At 45.5% G+C, this 27,525-nt stretch overlaps 1 protein-coding gene across 6 annotated transcripts in view; it reads right to left on the bottom strand.

Moving 5' to 3' along the window:
* The window catches only part of ARHGEF11 (Rho guanine nucleotide exchange factor 11), a 210,601-nt gene extending 188,998 nt beyond the window's left edge, over positions 1-21,603 (bottom strand). For 4 of the 6 annotated variants that reach the window (XM_063947103.1, XM_063947105.1, XM_063947104.1 and 1 more), the window contains exon 1: positions 20,360-21,602. In XM_063947103.1, the coding sequence (XP_063803173.1) occupies positions 20,360-20,394 (35 nt within the window). In that variant the 5' untranslated portion in view covers positions 20,395-21,602. Of the gene's footprint in view, positions 1-20,359 lie in introns of all 6 variants that reach the window. The other 2 variants (XM_063947107.1, XM_063947108.1) reach the window with 1 other exon arrangement.
* Positions 21,604-27,525: the final 5,922 nt, after the last annotated feature.

The following is a 27,525-nucleotide window of genomic DNA, read 5'->3' as shown; positions in this document are numbered from 1 at the left end:
GAGAACATAAGTAAAACTGGATCATCTCACCCCACTCTCCCTGACTGGACTGTAGGGGCATGAGTGGGGCACCACAAGGTACTGAGGGGGAGTGGCCAAATCCGGTAGCATGGCCCTGCCCCCTTCAAACAACAACAAAAAAACACATGAAATACTATTTTAGTGAGACCTTAATTTTTTTGGTTAATATAATTCCAAAAGGAATACAAATAAACAAATGTTTCGATATTTATATAAAAGTATAGTGTTATCTTAAAAAAAAAAAAAAAAAGCCAAAACATGCCATTAGCTCACTCTGTCAAAATGCACTGTTTGAGCAAGTGACATGTGGTTTCAAGGCCTTTTTTATTATGCCAGTGGCTAACCAGCCTAAAGGTGGATACACACTGGGCGTGTATGCAGAGCGACGATGTGAAAATCGCTGGCCGGAAAATCGCACAGTGCATACGCACTGAGTTATTTTCCCTGTGCCACCGATTTTCACGGGGGGTGAACCACTTTCCACAGTAGGAGACTGTGGAAAGTGGTTCACTCGGCCGGTAAAACAGACTGACGGACAGCGGTGGCCAGCAATGATGCGGGAGCGCGCATTAGCGCTCATCGCCCGGTCATACATACTAGACAATTTTGAGCTAAAAAAATTAGCTACTTTGAAAATCGCCTAGTGTGTATGCACCTTTAGGGTCACCAGTCGTCTAGCTGTTGAAAGACAGATCTGTACAATCTACATATAACCTCACCTATTTTGTCTTTCTTCACTTTCACATTCTCCTGACCCCCGGCCAGGGTTACCATTAATAGTGTCGTCGTCCCCCAGGATTTTTTTTGAGGGCAGGGTGCCGGTGCTGCGGGGTCACTTCGTAAAGGGGGCGTGGCGCAGCCCTGCTGGAGTCACTATTGGGGCCGGGCTGCCACCCTCGATATCATTAGTGGGGGCGTGCCCAGCCAGTCGCGTCACTCATGGGAGCAGGCCTCAAAACTCTCCCTTGAATGTAAATAAATGCCGTGCGTCTGGCAGCTATTCACATGGCAGCACCGGGCAGGATGTTTTAGCAGGGCGCATTTTGCCCTCTAAAAATCGGGCAGGTAGCGGCGCCCTGCTAAAACAGCCTAGCATGAACACTAATTAAGAACCTTTTTAATCCGGCAGGACCATTACGCAATAGGTAGCACCTATCCTTGTGTATCAATGCCTATTTCCCTATAGATTGTCAACTTGCGAGCAGGGCCTTCCTACCTCTGTGTCTGTCTGTTATTACCCAGTTTTGTTCTATTACTGTTGTTCCAATTGTAAAGCGCAATGGAATATGCTGCGCTATACTGGGCATGCTGCGTTTGGGCACCCTCAGCACACTGGCACCGGTGGCAAGAACACGCTTTGTACCAGGAACCTGCGTTTCCCAATATGCCTTCTCAGAGAGGCACCGAACTAAAATATAAAATCCCTTCTTAAAAATTTATATTTTATTAATGGAAAGAAAAAGATTCTGAAAGAATGAACTCTTACGTAGACTGGTACAAAAACAAAATGGCACCCAGAGTCCCCTGAAATTGAAGTAAATCAGGCACCAGAGGGAGTTTATTTGTTTTATAATGAGGGAGGGATAAAGCAGAAGGGAAATAAAAAAAACATACAACATTGTACAGTAACCTCCTTTAAGCTACCCACTGACTGTTCACTGGGGGGCTGGCACGCTGGTTATAGCCCCCTCAGGCAGTAAAAACTTCAAAACACAGGATACCAAGTAAGAATGTGCTTTGAATTCAATATCGCCACCCAAACGTTTCCCATAATCTTCTCGTTCTATCAGACAGTCCATGTTCCCAGCTCATACAAGAAAACCATTGAGGCTCTCAATGCGATGACTGCAGTGACTTAATGCACCAACTCCGAGTCTCTCCACCACTAGAATAGCCAGCATTGTACACAGGGAGGCAGATCTACAGAGAAGTGCGAATAAAGCCTGGCTTGCACTGACCACAGCTTAACCCAGCCTGCCCCTACGTGTCAGGGTGTAGGAAGAGATGGGGGGGGATTTAACGACTCCAAAAGTAGGGTCTCCTCGTTGATTATTCTGCAAAATCATGACTAAAGTGACCCATAAAAGACTTTTTTTTTTTTGTAGTCTAGTATACAGATGGACCACACTGTGGGATACAGGGCGTGACGTACAACCCCCAAAACGCAGAGCATGTGCTAATTTCTCCACACCTTATTGCTAAATGCACCATTCGCCATGTGCAAGCAACACGATTTGCACGCACCGTAACAAATGATCTATCACTAACATGAAGAAACACGCTCATTCTGTGTAATGCAATTAATAAGTCTTTCTGAGAAAAAAATAAATAATTGTTTTTATTCATTTTCATTTCAATTTATTTTCAAACAGGGCTGTAGACTGTATTTTTCCGACGCTGATTCCGTATTTGACGGCTGGGACACAAAAAGTCTTATCCAATTAAATGAGCACAGTGTTTTTGCATTTTAACCTCAATTATACGGCGGTCCTGGTGTCTGTATTGTGTAACACAAACGCACAGTACCACTTCCAGTTAAGAGTTCAGGTTTGAATTTACTCGGATCTCAAAACGGAATCTTATTGGCTATCCGGCTGTCACGTGTTTTGGATAGCCAATTAGAAAAATCCGGATAAATCCAAACTTGCAATAATTTGGAGTTAAGAACCGAGTAAATCCGAGCTTGCACATTTCTACTTCCAGTTCAGTATGCTTCTCGTTATCTCTTTTTAAAGGGCCCCATACACTGCAACGATATGTCTGAGGCTGAAGTCGGAGGCGATTTCCCTCAAACTCTCTCGGGAGTGGTTCCATACGATTTGGTACATTTTGCATGCGATATATCGTATGCGATCCCAGTCATGCCTGCGGGAACCGACATATCACAAGCGCAGCACTAACAATCTAGGGGAGCCGATCCGACCCTCACGGGAACGCGCATTGGATCGGATCGGAAACACCTCCAAAATGCCCGATTTCACCCGATATATCGTCCCGAATGCCCGAAATTAGATTAAATCGGGCATTATTGTTCTAGTGTATGGGGCCCATAACCTTACTTCTGGCTATAGGGGGTTATTCAGAGTTGTTCGCAAACCAAAAGAAACTAGCAATTGGTCAAAACCATGTTGCGCTGTAGGTGGGGCAGATGTAACATGTGCAGAGAGAGTTAGATTTGGGTGGGTTATATTGTTTCCGTGCATGATAAATACTGGCTGCGAGTTAGCATGGTCTAAAGATGATAGATGTAAGAACATATGCGATTAGCATCGTGACAATCGGCGGCGATGGCTCTTAGTACATCCCGCCCTGTATTCTGCATGTAGTTTTCATGTATAATGTAGAAATTCAGATTTATAGTGGCCGTGTGTCATTTATAAGCATGATATAATCGTGTCAGGGGCTTGTAATGTTTGCTAGAAGTGACTTGTATATATGCATTTACACATAAACACGGGAATACTAGTCAACCGCCGGCTGTGGATAGTTCCGCACCATGCTCATTACCACACAAATCTATAGAATAAACATGGCTTTCTGTGCACGCATCTGTACGGAGATGTAAAGTAATCACAACCGCCAGCAAGTATCTATTGCGTACTGGAGAATAGCAACCATTTGCCTGGAGACCAAGCTTAGCCCAGATAAACATGGTCCAGTACATCAAACTGTCTCTTTAAATAAAGGCCATCGGGTAAAGAACGCTTTTATTTCCCGCTCGTTTCTCAGGCTCGGTGACACTAAACAACGAGTGGACTAACCTGAGGTGACAATACTCCAGTACACAATATATATTTTACTGATAAACAGGAGCCGACATCGCACCAATCTCCTGCACTTTTGTTGCATTAGCAATATTAATAACTCGTATAATCAGTACAAAACAATGTGTCAGGATGCATGGCGCAGCTTAGTCACGTAATCTGCAATGCGCCAAACGGGACTATTTGGTGCGGTAGAATATAGGTCAGTGTGGACACATCTGTAATGGCCCTTTTTTTGTCAAAGATAGTAAAGATTATGATGAAAAAATTTTTACTACATTTTACAGGCCTTCGATATATGTACATTGATAAATCTTTAAAAAAAAAAAAAAAACAGGAAAAGCTTCCATTTTGTTTGCCTCATAACAGGCGGCGGAAAGTAATCCTCCATATTACATTTATTACATAAAATATAATCCTTACACAAGATTACTTGCAGAAATAAACTGCTAAAATGAAGTATTCATGGAGGTCTTCAAAACCAGGGCTAATAATGGGCTTTGTATCATGACGGTAGATGGGTCCATGCCTTGAGTCGTTGGCAAGCACATATTTGTGGTTTAATAGCTGACCCCAACAAGCCAGGACTAAGGGGGTCATTCTGACCTGATCGCACGCTGCTTTCATCGCTGCGCAGCGATCAGGTGAGAAGTGTGCATGCGCCGACGCATGCCAGACAGCCGACGGCTGTCATAGCCCAGCGATAGTCTCTGCCTTATTGACAGGCAGAGGCGGTCGCTGGTCGGGACGGGGCGGCATGGCGGCGTTTGGCCGCCGTTTTGTGGGCACAGTCCGGCAAATGCAGGCGTGGCCGGACTGTGCGGCGGGCAGGCCGCAGCGGCTGCATGAAGTCACACACAGCCGCTGCGACCATCACAACTACGAGTAACTCCCGGCCAGCACGCAGGAGCTGCGCTGGCTGGGAGTTACTCAAGTATAAATACATAAACAGTAAAAAGGGTAAAAAAGGAGAATGTAGGTCCATTAAAAGATGAACTGGGAGCCTTGATAAACGATGACAAAATAAAAGCAGGTATACTACTGACCAATTTTTTTTCATCAGTATTTACTAGGGAGGATCAGACGGTGACAGTAGTGCATAACGACAGTGACGATAATGATTTGTGGCTAGATACTTGTTTTAGTGAGGAATTAGTCCTGGAGAGACTAAGCAACATAAAGATTAATAAATCACCGGGCCCAGATAGCTTTCACCCGAGGGTTATTATGGAGCTTAGGGCTCAGCTAGCAAAACCTTTATACTTGATTTTCTATAGTTCAATTTGATCAGGTATGGTACCGAGGGATTGGCATATAGCTGAGGTAGTGCCATTATTTAAAAAGGGATCTAAAAATCATCCTGGGAACTATAGACCAGTTAGTATAACCTCTATAGTAGGTAAAATATTGGAAGGAATTTTGAGGGATAGCATAGAGGATTATCTGTAGAATTCTAAGTTTATTAGCAATAGTCAGCATGGGTTTGTGAGGGACTGATCATGACAAACTAACTTAATTAGCTTCTACGAGGAAGTGAGCGATAATCTCGACCAGGGTGAAGCAGTGGATGTGGTCTTTTTAGATTTTGCAAAAGCCTTCGATACAGTGCCTCATAGGAGGCTGATCATCAAATTAAGGGAACTTGGACTAGGAAATACTATTTGTACATGGAGAAGAAATTGCCTGGATAACAGGGTACAACGAGTAGTGGTTAATGGGATGTTCTCCAGCTGGGCACCAGTAGTCAGCGGAATACCACAAGGGTCCGTACTTGGCCCGCTACTTTTCAATATATTTATTAATGATCTAGGAATGGGCCTGGGAAGCACAGTGTCAATTTTTGCATTTGATAGAAACTGTGTAAGGTAATTAATTCAGAAATCGATGTGGAGTCTCTACACAATGACTTATTTAAACTTGAAACTTGGGCGTCTAAATGGAGAATGAGAATCAATATTGAAAAATTCAAATTTATGCACTTTCGGATTAGAAACAAACTTGCATCCTATACTTTTAATGGGGAAAATATACGGGTAGCAGTAGTGGGAAAAGATTTGGGTGTGCTCATAGATAATAGGCTTAATAACATTACACAATGTCAAAATGCAGCAAAGAAGGCAAGTAAAGTCCTTGCGTGCATAAAACGGGGTAGAGTCAAGGACGAGGATGTAATCCTGCCTCTGTATAAATCATTGGTACGTTCGCATCTGGAATAGTGTGTTCAATTTTGGGCACCATATTATAAAAAAGATATTGGGGAGCTCGAAAGAGTTCAAAGGCGAGCTACTAAACTGAATAAAGGGTTAGAGACACTGGAGTATGAGGAAAGGCTTACTAGGTTAAATATGTATACACTAGAAAAGAGGAGACTATGAGGAGACATTATTAATATCTTCAAATATGTAAAGGGTCAATACAAAGAGTTAGCAGGGGATTTGTTTATTAATAAAACAATGTATAGTACACGTGGGCACTCACTGAGGCTAGAGGAAAGGAAATTCCGTACACAACATAGGAAAGGGTTCTTCACGGTAAAGGCAATAAGGATTTGGAACTCCCTGCCGGAGAAGATAATAATGGCGGACTCTGTAAATGCATTTAAATACGGATTGGACAGTTTTCTAGCTGAAAAAGGCATCCAAGGCTATAGCATTTAATATATTGACATTATGTATATAGGAGCGATACGAAATATAGTTGTCAATAGGTATGAAACCATTATTTTGGCTGGTGCATTATAATTGCGCACTGCTTAATACGGATACAGGTTGAACCCGATGTACATTTTGCCTCTTTTCAACCTCACTAACTATGTAACTATGTAAGTACAAAATCATCGCCACTGTACTTGTGCGGTGGGGCCGGGCCTGATAAGCGGGGCGGACTAGCCCTGTGCTGGGCGTCCCCCCGCATGTCTGAGTAACTGATTGTAGATGTGCTAAATTTAGCACGGCTACGATCAGGTCTGAATCACCCCTAAGAGCAGAGAGATTTTTAGGATCAGAAAGCATCAAGAGGCCTACAGACATGGCGTCAGAGCAAGAGTGAACCGCAGGGTGGGGACTGATAAAAGTAGGAGGTCCTTGACATCACAGGCCTGTCTGGTGACAGATTTGGTCAGATGAAGAGATGGCACAACAAGGGAAACGGGTGTGGGGGACATAATCTGCTGACACCGACGTAGGGATTTACGAACAGATGATTTATCAATGCCGCCAAAACTCAGAAAACTCCCGTTTTTGGACTTTTAGCCACATTTTTTCCTTTTAGTATAACCCGCCCCGATAAGAGAACTGTCCCTGCAGGCACATGTACCTGCATACCGGCAATCACAGATGCCGGTATAAATGTAAAAGAGGGCGAGATGCATCGCTATTTTTATGCAAAAACTGAAAAATGTTCATGCAAAAAAAAAAAAAAGAGCCAGTTCTCCCTATGTTTTAACGGGACCAGTTTATACTGCCCCATCACATGGGTCTTTCCCGTGTCCAACCGAGGGCCTAATTCAGACCTGATCGCTAGCAGGCGATTTTTGCACTGCTGCGATCAGATAGTTGCCGCCCATAGAGGAGTGTATTTTAGCTGTGTAAGTGTGCGATCGCATGTGTAGCAGAGCCGCACAAACTGATTTTGTGCAGTCTCTGCGCAGCCCAGAACTTACTCAGCCGCTGCGATCACATCAGCCTGTCCAGGACCGGAATTGATGTCAGGAACCCTCCCTGCAAACGCTTGGACACGCCTGCGTTTTTCCAGACACCCCCAGAAAACGGGCAGTTGACACCCAGAAACGCCCTCTTCCTGTCAATCTCCTTGCGACTGCCCGTGCGAACGGATCCGTCGCACAAACCCATCGCTGAGCAGCGATCCGCTTTGTACCCGTGTGACGTGCCTGCGCATTGCGGTGCATACGCACGCGCAATTTGTGCCTCGCCATGAGCCGCCATGTTGGTCATGTACTGGGACCATGACAGGATCCATAGATGGGAAGGCATCTGTGACACGGACAGGAAGTGGCAGGCGATATGGTTAAAAGAGGGTGATCCCAGACGTAGAAGACTGTACTGTGTTCTCGCACAACAGAACGTTCACTATACACTAGTGCACAGACCTTTACCCCCATTTTAAAAGGAGATCTCAACTGCACATTAGGGTGACACAGCTTGTGTGTGGAAGGTCTACAGCAGGCCTGGCCAACCTGTGGTTATCTAGCTGTCCTAGCATGCTTTACCAGCTGATCTGTGGGAACGTATGCTGGGACTTGTAGTTTCACAACACAGGTTGGCCAGGCCTGGTCTATACACAACATGCTCATTTACCCTCTGCTTGAATTCACATTTACCTACTAAGATTGTAAGCTCCTTTGGCACATGTACACATTCCTACGAAAGTATGTGTGGTCATTCCCACAAGCACCAGATAAATAGTGTAAATGAGACCTCTGACTCACCGGACCTATAAAAACCAGATTACATTCCCCGGTCTGCAGCCTTCCTTGGCCCAGTCAGACAGCAGACACTGCTGTAATGTATCACGGCTGAATGCTTCTTTTTCTTTAAAAGTAGTCACTTTTCATTTAAAAATCCCAGGTAAAAAAAAATGCCAATAACACCACATTTACAGGTGGCATCCATATTGTCACACCGCGAGCATCAGAGGTGTAACACTCTAACAATAAAACATGCAAAACCTCCACTGCATGAACATTAGTGTGAAATAAAAATGGCTGCAGTCTGGCTCAGCGACTCGCTGAATGCTCATGAGGTATTAGAGCACAATGGCTGCCAGCGCTGTACCATGCCACTTCTACACGCATGTTATTCCATGAAACGGGCACAATTTCAGCAAACTCCAGCCTGGCAGTATTAGACTACAATTATACCCTCTCTCAGTCATTCAGAAATCCATGTCCAATCACCCAGTCAAATAGCCTGTATCCGGCCTACTGTACTCACCACAACGGTCTTTGGACCCATTTCCTAGATGTACATAAACCCGATGTTTACGCACATCTCCGACCTTTAGAGATCTTTGCATATATCGTTCGAAGTGCCACAAACACTGCAGAATGACTGATATGCTGCAGGTGTTTGTGGGCCACAGCAAGTGGCATTAGCCCAATTTTTGGGCATGCTGAACTAGTGGCTGCGTCCACAGATGCTGAGTCTCCAGCAGGCGATTTCACCGAGCACCCTGAGTAACTCAAGCGTTCATTCAAGCACCCTGCACCTATCGCAACCCGTGCAGTTCCGCTTTCATACCTGGGGTGTTTCTCTTTGCTCTGGTGCTTCTAGCACACTCTGGTCTGTATCTCAGAGTGTGCTAGAAGCACCAGAGCAGAGTGCGACAACCCAGGCAGGAAAGAGGAACTGCACGGGTTGCGACAGGTGCAGGGTGCTAGAACACCACAATTCAGATGCCCGTAGTTGATCAGATACTGCAACTTCCGGTACATCATTGGATCACAGAAGCTCTTAACGGGCGTCTTGTCACATCGCCGCGGCCTACAAATTCTCAGCTGCAGTGTAATTAGTATCCACTAAATCAGCCCCTTTGAGCATAACATAAAAAAGGAAAGTGATGTTCTCTGTAGATACCTAGACAATGTATTGTATTGTTTTATCATAATAAACCGGCTATGACGTATAAATTAAAAGTATATACTATCAATATAAATGGTGAATAACTTTGCGCTCTTTAGGAATTATTATAAAGGAATACTGTATTATTGCTACTGCAGAAAACAGAAGCTACTTACTTTTACATGTTTATGCCATTATATGTTCTAGAAACTACTCTACAATTCCTAATATTGTTAGAATGTACAGTGGCGGATTTTTATTGTGTGCATCATTTTTCTCCAGACGCTGTTCAATCCAATTTAAAATCTAATTCTGACACTGGGAACCAAATTAGGATTTCCTGTGAATCCATTAGTGCCAAATGATATTCCGTCCGAGCAATTAACCACTAAGCTTCCTCTATCACTTGGTTCTGCAAGCATGAGCTAGCAAACGCAAAGAAGACTACGCTATGGGGGTCATGCCGAGTTGATCGCTCGCTAGCTGGTTTTAGCAGCCGTGCAAACGCTATGCCGCCGCCCACTGGGGAGTGTATTTTATCTTAGCAGAAGTGCGAACGCTTGTGCAGCCGAGCTCTACAAAAATAGTTTGTGTAATTTCAGAGTAGCTCTGAACCTACTCAGCGCTTGCGATCACTTCAGCCTATTCGTGTCCGGATTTGACGTCATACACCTGCCCAGCGAACGCCCAGCCACGCCTGCGTTTTTTCAGACACGCCTGCGTTTTTGCAAACACTCCCTGAAAACGGTCAGTTGACACCCAGTAACGCCCCCTTCCTGTCAATCTTCTTGCGGCCGCCAGCATGTAGGAAAACTTCGCTAAAACCTGAGCACAACCACAAAGAGCTTTGTACCCGTACGTCGCGCGTGCGCATTGTGGGGCATACGCATGCGCAGAAATGCCATTTTTTCACCTGATCGCTGCGCTGCGAAAATCGTCAGCGTGCGATCAACTCGGAATGACCCCCAATATACCTTCGCAATTCAGCACAAAACATTATATTCGTTCAAATGCTTATTCAAGTCTCAATTGTAGAAAGCAGCGTATACGGGCACACAGACTTGAAGGGAAACCTATACTCCAGAGTAATTACCTGATCAGGTATATCGGGAGAGCCTATAGTCTGAAATCAGATCCCCTCTCAGGACAGGCCACACAATGCTAAAATGGGAGCAGGGATTATGAGATTGAGGCCCAGTGTCCTCAGAATACTGCAGCACTGACAAGTAAAAGGAAAATTATAACTCAAGATTACAGTTCATTTTCCCCGAGTGGGTTAGAAGTCAGACGATTTTCCATCTGCCGAGAGAGAGAAAAAACGCTGATCCGCTGTAATTACATATTAGCGTACCCCAGCTAGGAGGAGACTGCCATACTGACAGAATAAAGTAAATCTACTAATATGAAATCTTGGTTTAAAAAAACAAAAACAAAACTAATAACACACCTATTAATATATGTGATGGTTTATAATGAATTAAACCAGTTTTGCACTAGTGGGATTGGAAGCGGCTGTAAAGATAGGGGCAGATGAATTTAGCCGTGGCGAGAGATAAGGTTGAGAGGGATAAAGTAGCAACCAATCAGCTCATAGCTGCCATGTTACAGGCGGTGTTTGAAAAATGGCAGTTATGAGCTGATTGGCTAGTACTTTATCACTCAACAAGGCTTAGTAAATCTCTCCCATAGTTTGAAGAGCCAGTAAACCAAGACATTGGCCTGTACTGGATGAATCTCCTTTTTTTTTCTGTACGGTATGCAATCAGATAAAGTGTACCACATACAGTACTCTAATGCCAACAGATCTCTCTTTTCATGGGCGTGATGTACTAATGTACATCGCCGCCCTGCGCCACGATGCTGATCGCATATGTACTAACATATGCGATCAGCATTGCGGAGGACAGCTCTTCCGATAAGAGCTGTCCTCCGCGATGCGCAGCGGCAGCCTGACTTCCGGGATTCGGCCCCAGGAGTCAGTCTGCGCATGCGCGGGGTGATAAGGGTGGCCGCAGGGCATGCTGGGAGGGATCCGATCGGATCCCTCACACAGCGCCGCGGAGAGAAGCCCATAGGCTTCTATGGACTATCGCCAGCTAAAGCTGGCGTACCCCGCCGTGGCGCTGTCCTGCCGGCCGGGGGTTAGTACATCAGGAAAATGCGGTAAACAGGGAGTTTACCGCATTTTCCGCTTAGTACATCCCGCCCCATGTGTGGAATCACTGACTTGGGATGTGGGATGAACTTTCACCTAGATATGGCAGTACAAGCTGTGCAACTTTCCCATGTGTAAAGATATTCAGACATTGTGGCATGAGTTGCGCAGTTACAGCTTCTTGTGCGCATTGGAACCTCGGCCTATTTAACGGTTTCTGAATGGTAGAGGTTGACTGCCTGTAGCTCTCCAGTTGCTGCCCTGACAGTTATGCTGGGACTTGTAGTTTCACAATAGACAGAACCTGCTTAACCCTGATGTTTAAAATACATATAAAACCATGCAAACTATGGTGTCTTGGAAGTTTCCACAACTCATTAATGTCCTTCACTCTACAGGAAACCTGCTGTGCATACAAAAATATCTTCCTCCAAATAACAGAAACGTATCTCCGTTTTTTAATAGGTTTAAATACAAAACACAACTTCAAATATTTCCCTTAGAAAATTATCACTAATCATATGCGCTCTCATTGGGGCGATTCAATTAGCACCGCAGGGATGTAGTTCCCGGGTTAAGTGCCTGGAGCTATTCAATTAATCCCACGGCAATCCCGTAACTAGCCCTTCACGTGTATTTCTGCTCGCTCCATCTTTAGGGTGTAAGCATGTATGGTGTACCTCCCGTGTCAAGTGCCAGGCGCGATGCCGTTAATTGAACAGCTCCGATCAATTAACCCGGAAGATACTTCCCCATGGTGCCCCAATTGAGGCCACTTAATCCTATCAAAGTGACAGAATTCTCCTATAGGTTCTTCTCTTAAATTCATTGCCTGTGCCATTAGATTAAGCCAGATAACAGCGTAGGATATGGGTATATCTGATTTTGGGGGACATTTACTAAGCAGTGATAAGAGTGGAGAAGTGAGCCAGTGGAGAAGTTGCCTCATCAACCAATCAGCAGCTCTGTATCATTTTATAGTATGCAAATTATAGATGTTACTTCAGTGCTCATTGGTTGCCATGGCCTACTTCTTCACTGGCTCACTTCTCCGCTCTTTTCACTGCTTAGTAAATGTCCCCCTAAGGCCCAGATTTATCAAACATTGGAGAGTGATAAACTGTATGGTGATAAAGTACCGACCAATCAGCTCCTTACTGTCATTTTTCAAACACAGCCTGTAACATAGCCGTTAGGAGCTGATTGGTTGGCACTTTATCACTGTGTACTTTATCACTCTCCAAGGCTTGATAAATCTGGACCTTAGTAAGTCCGGCAGCACAAAATGCAGTGGTCTTGGGGCTCATTTCTGATGCTTGTGTAGATAAGAGACGGCTATTATATATTGCAGCTCTGTAATGTAGAAGTATACATTTTCCGGGCCAATGTGAAGAGGAAGAATGGAAACATGTAAAGGAGATTACCCACTGGGAGCTATTTTTAAGGCACCCCCTGTTTTCTAGTTTCTCAGGAAGCACCGGAATAAACAGGAAGAGAGAGACGCAATATGGAAACATCTTTAATGGAACTTGTGGAGAAGCTGTAAGCTCCAAGCCTAATTATCCACCTTCTCAGTGTTACAAGTCCCTTCAACAATCACTCTTCTTTTCTTAATTACCGCTTCCTACAACGACTTTTTCCTGCAAGTGCTTCCGAATGGCTTCATTTTTCTGAACACCGCGCATTCCGGGATGTTAAAATGGAGGATGACCGCTTCCGACTACAGTAAGGACGCAGGGAGTGGGTTCCTGTTCTGTTTTTAGGTACTCTAATGTTAACAGGCCTTCAGCTATACAGAAGCAAGCTTATGGGACCTTTGCGTCAACAAGTAAGGCGACTCAAGCCACAGAGTTCATTCAAGAGAGCGCAGCATAGAGGGGGCGGAGCAGCAGATAAAGGGGCATGGCCAGACAGCGCAAAGGTGGGTCATTGACGGTGGCAGACTGAGGAGACCCAGGTCACTTTACTAGTAGTGATAATATAATTCAAGGGGATATGAATAACTTTATCAAAAAGGCATCTGCTGAACACAGGAGAATAACAAAAGCAAAATAAAAAAAGTAAATGATGTTTTTGCACTCTGTCTCAGAGAAATTGGACCCGTTGTCTGGACACAGATAAAATCTCATTTTTGCAATGATCCTAATAAGCTAGGCTTAAGACCGCAAGCAGAAGTTCTTCTCACTGAATAAAACAAGGGTACATTCATCTGCCATCTGAGAGACCATTTGTTCAAAAGTTGGAGGTTAAAGGCTATATAATAAGCGGTAAAAAAAAAAAAATGTGGTCCAGTTTGTACAGGAAGTGCATGGGTTAACATCTCAAGATGGCGCCATCTGCCGCCATCTTGGCATGATCGGATGGGAGTTGGCATAATCGGATGGAACAGTCAGGCTGAGAAATGGTGGTTCGCGGGGTTCTCCGATGAATGCGAGACAGGTAAACGTTTGTGGAATTTTGTCAACCCAGCACACTTCCACGTGTGTCCACAAACCTGCAAAATGGTCACTCAACTCCTTGCACCTGGACAATCCCCCAACCAGGAAATGGGCGTGCAACTACGTAAGCTGTAAGCAAAGGACCGATGCATAGGTACATAATCAAATGCACTGTGGGACAACATGTTTTCAGTTTGCATATGACCAGAAGAACGGGATGTCCATTTCCTATACTACGCAGTAGGTTGAGGGCAGAGCGCTTTTAAGTGTCCAGTACCTTGACAAGAAGATGCCCCCACAAGTAACACATGCAGGGTGCACCGAGGCTAAAATGAGGTAAAAGGTTTTGACCACATTCCCCAGATGTACAAAGCTGCAGAAAGCAAAACTCTCCAGAGCTTGTACCCGGTAGGCAGCACCATCCTTAGATGGCGTTGCTCAGTAGAAGCCTATGGACTTCTTTACGCATCCCTCCCAGTGTACCTCCGCGGTGTCAGCACATGCGCAGAAGGGGGACTCTCTGGTCATAAACCCGGAAGTCCTCTCATCGCAAAGGACAGCTCTGTTCAGAAAAGCGTCTCTTTGCGATGTTAATTGCAATTGCACGTGTATTATTAAAACTGCTATTCGCACGATAACTGGCGGGATGTATCGCATTCAAAATGCGACTTCAGATCAAAACGCTCTACAAAAAGATGACAGAGGAGGACACCATTTACATTACTGTCATACAATGCCATCTAAGGGTACAAAAAAGGAGTCTATATTTTTACGATTGATAAAAGGCAACCCTTCCACTTTTTGGATCTGCCGTATGAGCGGGCAATACTGTATATTGGTACCCTGCAGCCAATCCCAATACATATCGTTTCGCTCCCACAGCCGCACCACATTCTCCTATTATTTTTCCCTAATAAAGATTTCATAGCTCTATAAAACGAGACACGAGACAAGGTGGAACTCTTCAGCCCGAGGCCACGTATCGCTGGAGTTGGCACCTATTCCCACACGTCTATTTCCTAAAGATAATGTTATTGTTCCAGGAGGATGGATCTCACCACCCGTTCCACGGCTGCTTCTGCACAGCAATGACCTGAAGCCGTCTGCAATCTGCTACCGAGCAAAACAAAGGCACTAACTGCACATAGAACTGCAATACGGGCGGACTAGGGAGAACCCCTTCACAGAAAACCAGGGGGTGTAGCCACAACGTGAGTCACACACCCAGGAGTCAGCTCTGGCACCAACACCTGGCATCAGCACTCGCTGCCCTGTTACTGCATTATATTGCTGCACACAGATGCAGCGGGTATGGGATGTAGTTACGTGGCCGGCGGTCAGGAGACTGCCAGTCACAATACCGGAACTTACATCCCGGCCCCTCACTATCCCAACGGATGGCATGCCGACCAACAGGGACTATTCCCACTCGTGGGTATCCACGACACCCATAGAGTGGAAATAGAACATGTGGCAGGCGCAGCAAGCCTGCAAGGGGCTTTGTTGCGCTCGACCCCCTCCCCTCCGGGCATCTAATTGCCGGCATCCCGCCGCCTGTATTGTGACCGGCGGTCACACATACCCAACCCGCGGGTACTGTATATGGGCCAATCAGTGCCACAGCCAGCATGGATGACCCCAGTGGCGGTTGCTACCGTGGAACTGCAGAGCAAACCAAAATAAGCAGGGGGAGGGGAAGCCGGATAAAACATAACCCCAAACATACCATAATTTTTAATTTTTATACGGCCGGGGGTCTGCAGGAACGTAAAACGCACCAGCCGGGAGCGCGCTGGGATGCTGGCAGCAAACAGCTAAGGGGGGCCAAAGTGAGCGGTGCTGAGCGGAGGCAATAAAAAGACGGCGTTACCCTCTGCACTGTTAAGCAGGCGACTGGGGGTTAGTACATTAGACACTGCTGTAAAAAAAAAAAAAAACATTAGTTTTTACCACATTTTTCGTTTAGTACATACCGACCCCTATCACCACTGAAAAATCCACAGACCAGTTTTCATAAATGTCCCTTAAAATGACTTCCTTGATGGGTAATATGAACAAACAGTGAACAATTATCTTAAGTCAAGTGCAAAGTACAAGAGCTCCGTTTGATAAGGAAATGCAAATACTAGACGCAGGTCAGGTGTAAGGACACATTCTTCAAAATGTTTATCAACAACCATACAGCACCTAGTCGGAATACAGTTTCCGATCAGACCGTCGCGCCAAACAATTCCTTAGAAGGATATGTACAAAATAGAGATCATTAACATTCAGAAAGATGCAGGTTGTAGGTCTTTGAACACATAGGAGTCAATTCAATTTGGAACCGCGCGCCGCCACTAGCTGTGGAGAATTCCAGTCATTATGGTATGAAAATTTTGCTCATTTTTTGCTCACACCTCAGTAGGCTGCAAGCAAGAACGAGCGAGATTTCCATGCCCAGATATCCTGCGAGGTCCCGACAGAATTGTACCAGCCAATCAGCTCCTAACTGTCATGTCACAGGCTGTGTTTGCAAAATGACAGTTAGAAGCCGATTGTCTGGGACTATCACCATGCAATTAATCACTCTCCAAGGCTTGATAAATCTGGGCCATAGTCTCCAACGCAGAAGCCATAATAGTAGTGAGTGATCCACCTGCCTAGGCCTGAGGGGTGTGGTATGGAAGGTAGATAGTAACTAAGTCGACAGTGTCTAGGTCGACCACTATTGTTCGTCAGTAACTAGGTCGACAGGGTCTCTAAGTCAACAGGGTCTTTAGGTCGATAGGGTCTAGGTCGACAGGTCAAAAGGTCGACATGATTTTTTCATGTTTTTTTGGTGTTGTTCTCTTCGCAGAGTGACCGGGAACCCCAATTAGTGCACCGTGTCCGCTCGCCATGCTTGGGCAAGGTGCCTCGCTCCGCTACCGCTTCGCCCGGCACAGATTACCGTTCCAATCGTAGTCCACGTGGAACGTTAAGTATGAAAAGGTTCACAAAAAGAAAAAAAATCGTGAAAAACTCATGTCGACTTTTTGACCTGTCGATCTAGAACATGTCGACCTAGAAACCGGGTCTACTTAATTACTGTCAACCAATAGTGGTCGACCTAGAGACCGGAAGGGGGGAGGGGGGGGGGGGACTGATTTTCCCGAATAATGTTCTGGCCAAAAATCCATTTATTAACTTTCCCTCAGCAGATTGAACAAACCTGGAGTTCAACCACTGGTAGGCACTTTACTGATAGAGACATACTCCAGTGGGGGAGATTTATAAAAAAATGGAGAGATAAAGTACCAACCAATCAACTCCAAGCTGTCCTTTTTCAAACACAGACTGTAAAACGGCAGTTAGGAGCTGATTGATACTTTATCTCTCTGCACCTTACCTCTCTCCAAGGTTTGATACATCTCCCCCACTGTGTGTATGAAGTACCCCAAGCTTGCTAAACTTAAACTGTGGAGCAGATGTATTAAGCCTGGAGAAGTGATAAAGCAGTGATAAGTGTAAGGTGATAGCGCACCAGCCAATCAGCTCAAATGTGTAAATTGACAGTTAGGAGCTGATTGGCTGGTACGTTATCACCTTGCACTTATCACTGCTTTATCACTTCTCCAGGCTTAATACATCTGCCCCAATATCTCCTGCGCTAATGTCAGCCTCGTGGCGCAATGTCATGCCATAGCCGCATAGCAGCATGTCTTATGTATCAAGCTCCGAAAAACTGAGCGTCTTCCAAGACCGACTTGTGGGAACGAGTGCTGTCTTCAGCAGCAGTATACCGGCACATAGGGTGGTCTTCTGTATGCCGGCGGTCGGGCTCCCGGCGCTCAGTATACCGGCGCCGGGAGCCCGACCGCCGGCATACCGACACTTATTTTCCCTCGTGGGGGTCCACGACCCCCATAGAGGGAGAATAAAATAGTGTGGCGCGCGTAGCGCGCCACCGTGCCCGTAGCGTGGCGAGCGCAGCGAGCCCGCAAGGGGCTCATTTGCGCTCGCCACACTGTCGGTAAGCCGGCGGTCGGGCTCCCGGCGCCGGTATGCTGGTCGCCGGGAGCCCGACCGCCGGCCAGCCGTAGTGAACCCGGCACATATAATCCCATGGAACTGTGCATGCTGTTGTATGTTTCTTCTACCTATCATTTTCCAGAATGTGCTTCATAAACGCTGGCTGGAAGACAAATGGTTGCTATGGGCAACTTCCACACTCTTCAGATGGCTTGATACATCGAAACACACATTAAAAGCAATAGCGCTCTCTTTACTTGAAGTTCTATATCCGAAGGTGAAATACAAACAACTTGGGTTTAGTTGAGAGCATTGAAGCAAATCATTCTCAAAGCAAACAGCAGCACTATTCCCCCCAAGGGAGGGCATGAGAATACTGCTACTGTGCCGACAGAAACCTAGAAACCGGGTTTGACATCGATGGCCGATGTTTTTATCACCATAAATTTTTATCTTGCTTTGGTAGTGGTTTCATCAATAGATGGTGGCTTTCTGATGCAAGCCGCAGACGAATTATGTGGAAGCGATGGCTATACAAAGTTAAAACACAGCGGAATACAGTTGTTCAACTTAAAGAACGGCCACGGGTTGCTATTGCACATACTTGTTATGTTTTTTTTGCTTATGCGGGAACCAAGGCAAACTTATTTACCACTGCATCAAATGTTTTGATGGTGGAAGCCCAGCCATCATTCCATGGCGGATTTCTGATGTCCATCCCTGAAACACGGCCACCAAAACATCAGGAAGAGAAGAACCAAGATTGAAGGTGTTGCTCGTCGCATCCAATGCGATTCTAGCTTTCATTTATCTAATACAACCTGGAAAATGAAAGCTAGAATTTCATTGGTTGCTATGGTCAACAGCTCCCCTTTTCCTTTTTATAAGTTTTAGTAAATCTACCCCCTAGTCTGCTAAAAAGAAAATGACAACTACAGAGTCTAGGCCGGTGTTTTGTGCAGGTGGACGTGTCTCAGCAGGCTTTACCGTGCGGGATGTACACCAAACAACCCTCAGGTAGGCCTCAACCCTCTTCAGCAACTGGACAGATATTGCAAATGTGAAATAAGGAGAGGTCAGACTCCGTTTAAAACGAGCCAGGACCCAATTCTTTCCACTAATGCATACGGTCCTCACATACAAGATTAAAGCAGGCTGTGGTCTTGAAGTGCATCAGCCACCTCAATAGCAGAAGCTATTGCTTTCAGTGTCCCTTCCATTAGCATAATATGCACACAGAAAATGTGATGGACCTGCCATGTTTGACTTTTCCGCAGTGGTGCACAGACTTCACCACCCATCCATTCACCTTCATTCGCTTGGTTCAAAGGGATTCTGAGTGCCTGCAGAACCTAATTCTGTGCTGCAGGGGGAATTTGCCAAGTAGGTCTGTACCAATTTCAGCTGGTAAGGCGCCATGTCTGTTCAAGGCCTAGGACGTCTTTTACAATAGAAATAACAACAATTGAAAAAAAAAAAAAAAATAGGCCCGGATACTTTCAGCAGATTAAAAAAAAAAAAGAGAAGAGGAAAGCTAATAAAATTGGAATACAAATAATAATAATGGCCATTAATTCACCTATCCTAGCATCCAGCGAAACTTTTCTTGCATATTTAAACCATGATCTCAGAACACCCATGGAAATGGTCTGTATGAACTGCAAGGTTAGCTCAGGCAGAGAACAAAATTTAAATATTGCTAATCTGTCACCTACAAAACCACACAAAGCAAAAATCTCAGCCATTCTCTTCTATGCAGCAAAAAAGCCAATAATATTATAATTACACAAAAGATAAAGTCACCTCTACATCCAGAACTTCAACATCGGCCACTTTCACCAGTCAACACAAAAACAGAACATAAAGTATATATAAGATTTATCATTCCACAAAATGGAACCACTCGTTAACAATTAGATTTATTCTCGGTGCAAATTATTATGTAGATTATATTGCTTTAATGGTTCTCCAACGGTCCTTCTCAATGGTAAAGGAGGGGGAGACAAGAATAGGGTATTGTTGAAGGACAAGAAAGAGAGGAAGGCTGAGGGAGGGGATTAACCTGTCACCTATAATAAACCAATATATACAATTTTAAGAATAACATATATATTGTTTCTTGAACCAAATTGAAAGTATTCACATCTGCAATTCAATAGCGTTTCCCCCAATTTGACTGGCACAAACGTACATAAATATACGTAAAATATATAATAAGCTTTTAAAAACAAAATGCCAATTATAGCCCACAAACCGGTTTTTGCATGCAATGAAAAGTTGTTCAATAAAATACAGATAAACCATGAGAATTTTGTTATAATAAGCAAAACAATTGACAGCCCTTATACAGAAGCTGTCATCCAACCATTAAATATTTAACATAATTACAGCACACGGATAATTTTATACCTGTCAATAGCTGTCGGAGGTGAACTGATGCTCATTTTTGCAAAGGATATCCCAAAATCCAGCGTTTCGACACCAAATTGGAAGAAAATGCAGGAAAATTGAAAATTAAATGTATAGGGTTTATCACTGCAGACAAATGCAACAATGAATTCTTAAAGGAGCAGGCAAAGTCATCTTGCATTGGCCCTCCTTCCTGCTCCAACCCAAACAAATACTGGCTCTTTCGTCCTAGCGTGCAAATAAAGAGGAAAAAAAATATCTAAAAATTCAATTTAAACTTCAAGTTTACAGTCCCACGTCTTTGCCTAAACATGACGGCAGAGTTGCAAAACACAAAATAAAAAAAATCCATCAAGATTTTGTTTTAACAGCTGTTGTTCCGTTGACAAGGCAAAGTTCTAACCCTAAGCGTCCACAACAATAACCTGCAGCATTTTTATAAATAAAATATTATAGTCCTCTGTGCGGATTGTCCAAAATAAATTATCATATTCGGTTTTTTTGACTGTTTAAAAAAAAAAAAAAATTCCTAAAAGCTTGTTTTTGCATTCAGGAAAATAACTTTAAAATGACTACAAAAAAAATAATTGATGGCAAATAAAAAAAACAAAAAAAAAAACAAACAAACAATCAAAAACTAAAGAATTTTCACAATTTCTCTAGGTATCCACAGCACGACAAATAAGCAGTGGTTTGGGATCTGATTTTTTTTTTCTTTGCTGTGCACCAATTGAGTTTTGTGCAGCCAGGAAGCCTATGAAGCAGATATTTTCAATGAGATCCTTCCATTCTGGTTCTTTCTTCTTCTTCTCCTCCACTGTTTCTTCCTTACAGCAGATCCAGCTCTGTTGGCAAATCCAAGAGGCCTGTTAGATCACCAGGCTTTCCTGAAGCCCCATGCCCAGCATGCTGCATCCTCTTCCCCCCCTCCACTGCAGCCCTCTCTCCGGCTCCACATCCAGCAGGAAGGGACATGCGAAAATATCTGTATGTAATGATATTGCAAAAAAAAAAAAAAAAATCCAAGGCACAGATTAAATCCCCCAGTGCAGCAGTGATAGGGAGAGGTAGGAGAGATCAGTTATTTTCTGTCTCCTCCCTCCTTCCTTTCTTTTCCTTTTTGCTTTTTTTTTCTCTCTCCTCTTCTTTCTTTCACTGCCCTCCCCCCTTCTGCATAAATACAGGCAGAAGCTGCTGCAATAAACACAGTCACAGAGACCAGGCAGTGGAGTTCCCCTCCCCCCTGACTGCTGGAGGCTGGGCTGGGCAAGGGCTGCTAGTGTACTCCCTCCCCTCCTCTCTCACTCCCTTCCTCCCCATGCTGCTCTCACAGTGACTGGGAACACACAGGACATATTGTACACATAATATATGCATGCATGTATGTATATACACCACACACAGGTGTAATGCACTGAGCCAATGTATTAATATCCACCTTCTCATTTAGCAGGTCTGCACCATGCTGCCTAAACATACAGGGGTACATATAACAGTATATGACGTCACGTGTACTGCAGTGAGATCACATGTGCATGTTTCAATGCAGATCGGACTTATATGTGCGGATGCGGGGCTGCCATGTTACTCAGAGTACCCCAAACGCTGCAGCATGGCACACTGCTGGTGTTTAAGTGTGGCGACAGGCAGCGGTACAAAAAGCAGGGGCGTGAATGTCTCGGCCATCCAGAATAACTTGAAGCTGGGTACACACGTGGTTCCCGGCCAATGGGACGACTGATGTTACGATACACTGGCCATCCCGTAGACACTGAACGATATATTGCACAATCACGCAATATATCGTTCATGGTCGCATTCAGCTGCATCCTGCGTAATTGGGGGTACACATTGGGGGTCAATCAGACCTGATTGCACGCTATTTTTTTTCCACTGCGCAGCGATCAGGCCTGAACTGCGCATGAGTATGCACCGCAATGCGCAGGCGCGTTGCACGGGTACAAAGAAGATCGTTGCTGTGCGATGGGTTTTACGAAGAATCCATTCGCACAGCCGATCGCAAGGAGATTGACAGGAAGAAGGCGTTTGTGGGTGGCAACTGACCGTTTTCTGGGAGTGTTTGGAAAAAACGCAGGCGTGGCCAAGCGTTAGCAGGGCGGGTGTCTGACGTCAATTCCGGGACCAGACAGGCTGAAGTGATCGCAAGGGCTGAGTAATTTGTGAGCTACTCAGAAACTGCACAAATATTTTTTTGTACCGCTCGGCTGCACATGCGTTAGCACACTTGCAAAGCAAAAATACACTCCCCCTGTGGGCGGCGACTATCTGCTCGCAGCAGTGCAAAAAACCCTAGCGAGCGATCAGGTCTGAATTAGGCCCATTAGACGATGTGGGCGATATATCGTTCCAATTGAAGACGGAACGATATATTGGACGATATATCGTCTGATGTCTACTCAGCTTTACTGAGATGAGCGATGTTCACGCAGATGATACGATGCTGCGTCTTCTGAGGCAGCAGCGGGTCAGAGAAGCCGGCAGGGGGCGTCTATTTACATAAGACATCACCTGCGGCAATAGTATATTATCGCACAGCCTCTGCCAACAAAGACTTAGCGGCTGTGTGATATATGCACATCTCTGCATCAGTCCAAATCTACGGCTAATTGTACTGCGGGTGTTATTTTATATGTGCCCATACAGATTACAAGCTGGCATGGACGCTGCCGTCTGTTTGCCGATGCTCGCATTTTATCCTTTACACATCCCGTGAGTATACAGTGATACCTAGTATGATGATATATAAATGGTAATCATTATGTACTTCGCTAATGTGGTAACCTTAAGTAAATAACAACTGCCAGTTAGTACAATGATGGGTTAAAAAAATAATAAAAATAAAGTAGATATGGAAAAATATTAATTATCCTGCTCATTATTTTGTTAATACTTAGGAGCCTATTAACTAAGACTGAGCTTATAGCAGCAATATCTAATCTATATCTGCCCTATACAGCAACTCAATACTAGAGCGCCACAGGAAGCTTTTGCGCCACTGCCAAATCTATAATAGGGCGCAGTGTGGTGCACACGAGCCCTTGTACCCATTGAATATACTGTATACACCTTGTGGCTGCCGCTGAAAAAAACACCAGAAAAAATATGAGATATAATAATTTTATTTATATAGCGCTCTTTCTCCAATAGGACTCTGGTCTTTGAGAGATATGCGCATGCACAGTGACGCCATTTTCTTAGAGATATGTGCACGCACAGTGGCGCCATTTTGTCAGAGATGTGAGTGCACAAAGTGGTGCCTTTTTTCAGAGATATGTGCACGCGCAGTGGTGCCATTTTCTCAGAGACATATACGCACACACAGTGGTGCCATTTTCTAGGAGACATATGCACACGCAGTGGTTTTAATTTTCTCAGAGACATATGCACATGCAGTGGTGCCATTTTCTCAGAGACTTATGCACATGCAGTGGTGCCATTTTCTCAGAGACATGCACATGCAGTGGTTCCATTTTCTCAGAGGCATATGCACATGCAGTGGTGCCATTTTCTCAGAGACATATGCACATGCAGTGGTGCCATTTTCTCACAGGCATATGCACATGCAGTGGTGCCATTTTCTCAGAGACATATGCACATGCAGTGGTGCCATTTTCTCAGAGACATATGCACATGCAGTGGTGCCATTTTCTCAGAGACATATGCACATGCAGTGGTGCCATTTTCTCACAGGCATATGCACATGCAGTGGTGCCATTTTCTCAGAGACATATGCACATGCAGTGGTGCCATTTTCTCAGAGACATATGCACATGCAGTGGTGCCATTTTCTCAGAGACATATGCACATGCAGTGGTGCCATTTTCTCAGAGACATATGCACATGCAGTGGTGCCATTTTCTCAGAGACATATGCACATGCAGTGGTGCCATTTTCTCAGAGATATATGCACACACAGTGGTGCCATTTTCTTAGGTATGCGAGTGCACAGTGGTGCATTGTCTGAGATATGCATACGCACAGTTGCGCCTTTTCCTCAGAGATATGCGCACGCCTGTTTTCTCAGAGATATGCGCACGCACAGTGGTGCAATTTTCTCAGAGATATGCACGTGCAGAGGTGACCCTCTCACAGTGAACCCAGGGTTGTCACTCTCATCTGATATAAAGCCTAGAAGTTGGTTCGCACGACTGTAATTCTGTACTTGCGCCTCCTGTACCACTTTCAATAAAAAAAAATATAATAATAAAAATAGTAAATAAGAAACTTTTATTATTTTTCTATGTATTAATAAAGTATTATTGTCCTGCCCTGACGCTCTGCAATTGACAGCGACAGCAATATGAGGACAGCTGGCTTTGCATGGGGAAGCCATTATCAGCAATAGCAAGCACCGGCCGGAGGAGCTTAGTAAATAGAGAGAAATGTGATTCTGCCTGTGATAAATAGGCCGGTAGGTTATAGCACTGGCCTCAGCCACTAAACACCTTGGCCTTACAGTATATGTGGACATCAAGAGATTACTATGATATCACAGTGGCTATAAGTATTAAGCAGTAGCTAATTTACCACTATGTAACCAAAGTGGTCGCATAGGGCCCGGCGGGTCCCAGGGGCCCGCCAACAGGGCTAAGTCTGTGAAGGAGACACGGTTACTGGCACTGGTGTCCGACACCGCACTACACTGTTCAAACTCAAAATAAACTATAGTTCCCAGCAGCCCTTGCTTCCGCGAGCTCCCAGCAGCAAGAGCTGTCGGGAGCTGTAGTTTATTTGAAATTTGAACACAATGTCAGTTTCCCCAGCGGCCTCCTTCCAGTTCCCGGCACCTCCTATCCCACCTCCCGATCCCGGCACCTACTGTCCCACTGGTGGGCAGCCTCACTGAGCAGTGAAACAGAGTGCTGCAGTCTTTCTCACCTCCAGGCTCCTTTCCTTCCTCCGCTGGCTCCAGATTCTCATGTTAGCTATGGAACTGTATATGCAGAGCACTGGGACTCTGTGACAGGCATTAGAACTCTGATGGGCACTAGACTGTAGGCCTGATTGATTTGGAGATGGAGCAAATGCCGTCACGGCTGCGAACGCACATGCAGAGAATGCGCAAAATTATACAAATGCAGCAGCTGATGGGATTTGTATTGAGACACCCACTGGAGGGACCTCAAGTCCGACGCCTGTGCAAGAGTACGCAACCATAGGGCACACATCGGCAGATCATCGACCGCCTATCTAACACTAGGATCACCCGGCATGGCCGTCAGAAGTAAGATGCCGGAGGCATGGTTACTGGGTACAGGATCGCAGCTACAAGGCCCCGACATGCCTGCGTTTGAGTCGACACTCCCCGTTACCTCCCACAAACGGTCCCTGCCTGTCACTCACTTGTGTCACTGGTCAGCGATGATATAGGTGTACGGAGCTTATAGGTCGTGTGGGAGTGTCTTCTTATGTGTTGGTCTGCATTGCAAATGTTTCTGTCAATTAACAATTCTACCCCCTAACACAGTTCACACAAAACTTACATGTGTTCTCTTTCTAAAAGCACACAACCTGCTGACCCCAGGCCACCACTTCCAAGTGACTGGCTCATACCAAAAAGTTCTGCAATCTGGCTGGACCAATATACAATACGTAACACTTATCCTTGTGTATATTGGGGGTCATTCCGAGTTGATCGTAGCTGTGCTAAATTTAGCACAGCTACGATCATTCACACTGACATGCGGGGGGATGCCCAGCACAGGGCTAGCCCGCCCCGCATGTCAGTCCGGCCCCCCTCGCAAAAGTGCAAAGGCATCGCACAGCGGCGATGCCATTGCACTTCAAGAGTAGCTGCCAGCCAGCGCAGCTTTAGCGTGCTGGCCGGGAGCTACTCATCGCTCCCCGGCCTGCAGCAGCTGCGTGTGGGCCCCCGCTGCGGGCCCCCCCCCCCCCCCGTTCGGTCCGGCCACACCTGCGTTGGCCGGACCAAACCCACGAAACGGCGGCCAAATGCCGCCGTTCTGCCCCCTCCCGCCCAGCGATCGCCTCTGCCTGTCAATCAGGCAGAGGCGATCGCATCCCTGCTACGGCGCCAGCGCATGCGCAGCAGGGACCCGTTCGCTCTGCTGCGTTAAAACGCAGCGAGCGAACGGGTCAGAATGACCCCCGTTCTCCAGTACCCTTCTCCCTATAGAGTGTGAGCTGGCGAGCAGGGCCCTCTTACCTGTATATCTGCCTGTTATTACCCAGTCTCTTTTTGGTACTGTTTTCACAATTGTAAAGTGCAATTAAATAAGCCGGCGCTATATAAACAAATGTTAATGTTAATGCTTATAATACCGAGATTATACCAACATTGCCCTCATTATGCCAACAATGGCAGTTGTGCCTACTGAAGTATATACCAGCAGGGTCCACGTTACATTGTCAGGGCACATATTATGCCCAGTAAGTAGCAGCTGCGCCCAGATCACAGCTTAGTTGCATTATAGCAGCATTGCCTACAGCTACTGTGATAGACAGCACCATGCATGCCACGCGCTGTGCCCTGCCTTACTGGAAGACGAAGATTAAACACACGCTGTTTCTATTACAAGTACAAATTAAATGTCTGCCCTTAGGAGGTTGACAAAAAAGAAACAAAAATGTATGAAAAGTGGAGGAATACACACATCAGGGGGTAAATTTACTAAGGTGGGAGATTTTTAGAACTGGTGATGTTGCCCATGGCAACCAATCAGATTCTACTTACCATTTCTCTAGCTGCTTCTAGCAGATAATAGATATAATCTGATTGGTTGCCATGGGCAACATCACCAGTTCTAAAAATCTCCCACCTTAGTAAATTTACCCCCAGGACGGGAAGCGGTCAAGATCCCAACTGTTGGGAACCCAGCAGTCAGAATACCGACTTTGGAATGTCGGCATCCAGAATGGGTGTACAATCCAGCTGCCGGAATCCCAACAGCTGGGATGCGGAACGAAGACACACAGCGGCGCTAGAGAGGTAAACCGTGGGGATGGGGGGGGGGGGGGGGGGAGTTTAGGTTTAGGTTACACTTCGGGGCGTTAGGGTTAGGCTGCGTCCCAGAGGGTTAGGGTTAGGCTGCGAGGAGGGAGGTTAGGGTTTGGGTTAGGCAGCCCCTCTCGGAGAGTTAGGCTGCAGGGGGTGAGGGTTAGGTTTAGGCAGCGGAGACAGAGGG

Source organism: Pseudophryne corroboree, chromosome 12 (genome assembly GCF_028390025.1).
Source record: "Pseudophryne corroboree isolate aPseCor3 chromosome 12, aPseCor3.hap2, whole genome shotgun sequence".
Taxonomy (NCBI): Eukaryota; Metazoa; Chordata; class Amphibia; order Anura; family Myobatrachidae; genus Pseudophryne; species Pseudophryne corroboree.
Note: the sequence above shows the minus strand (reverse complement) of the source record. Positions and strands in the feature narration are given on the sequence as shown.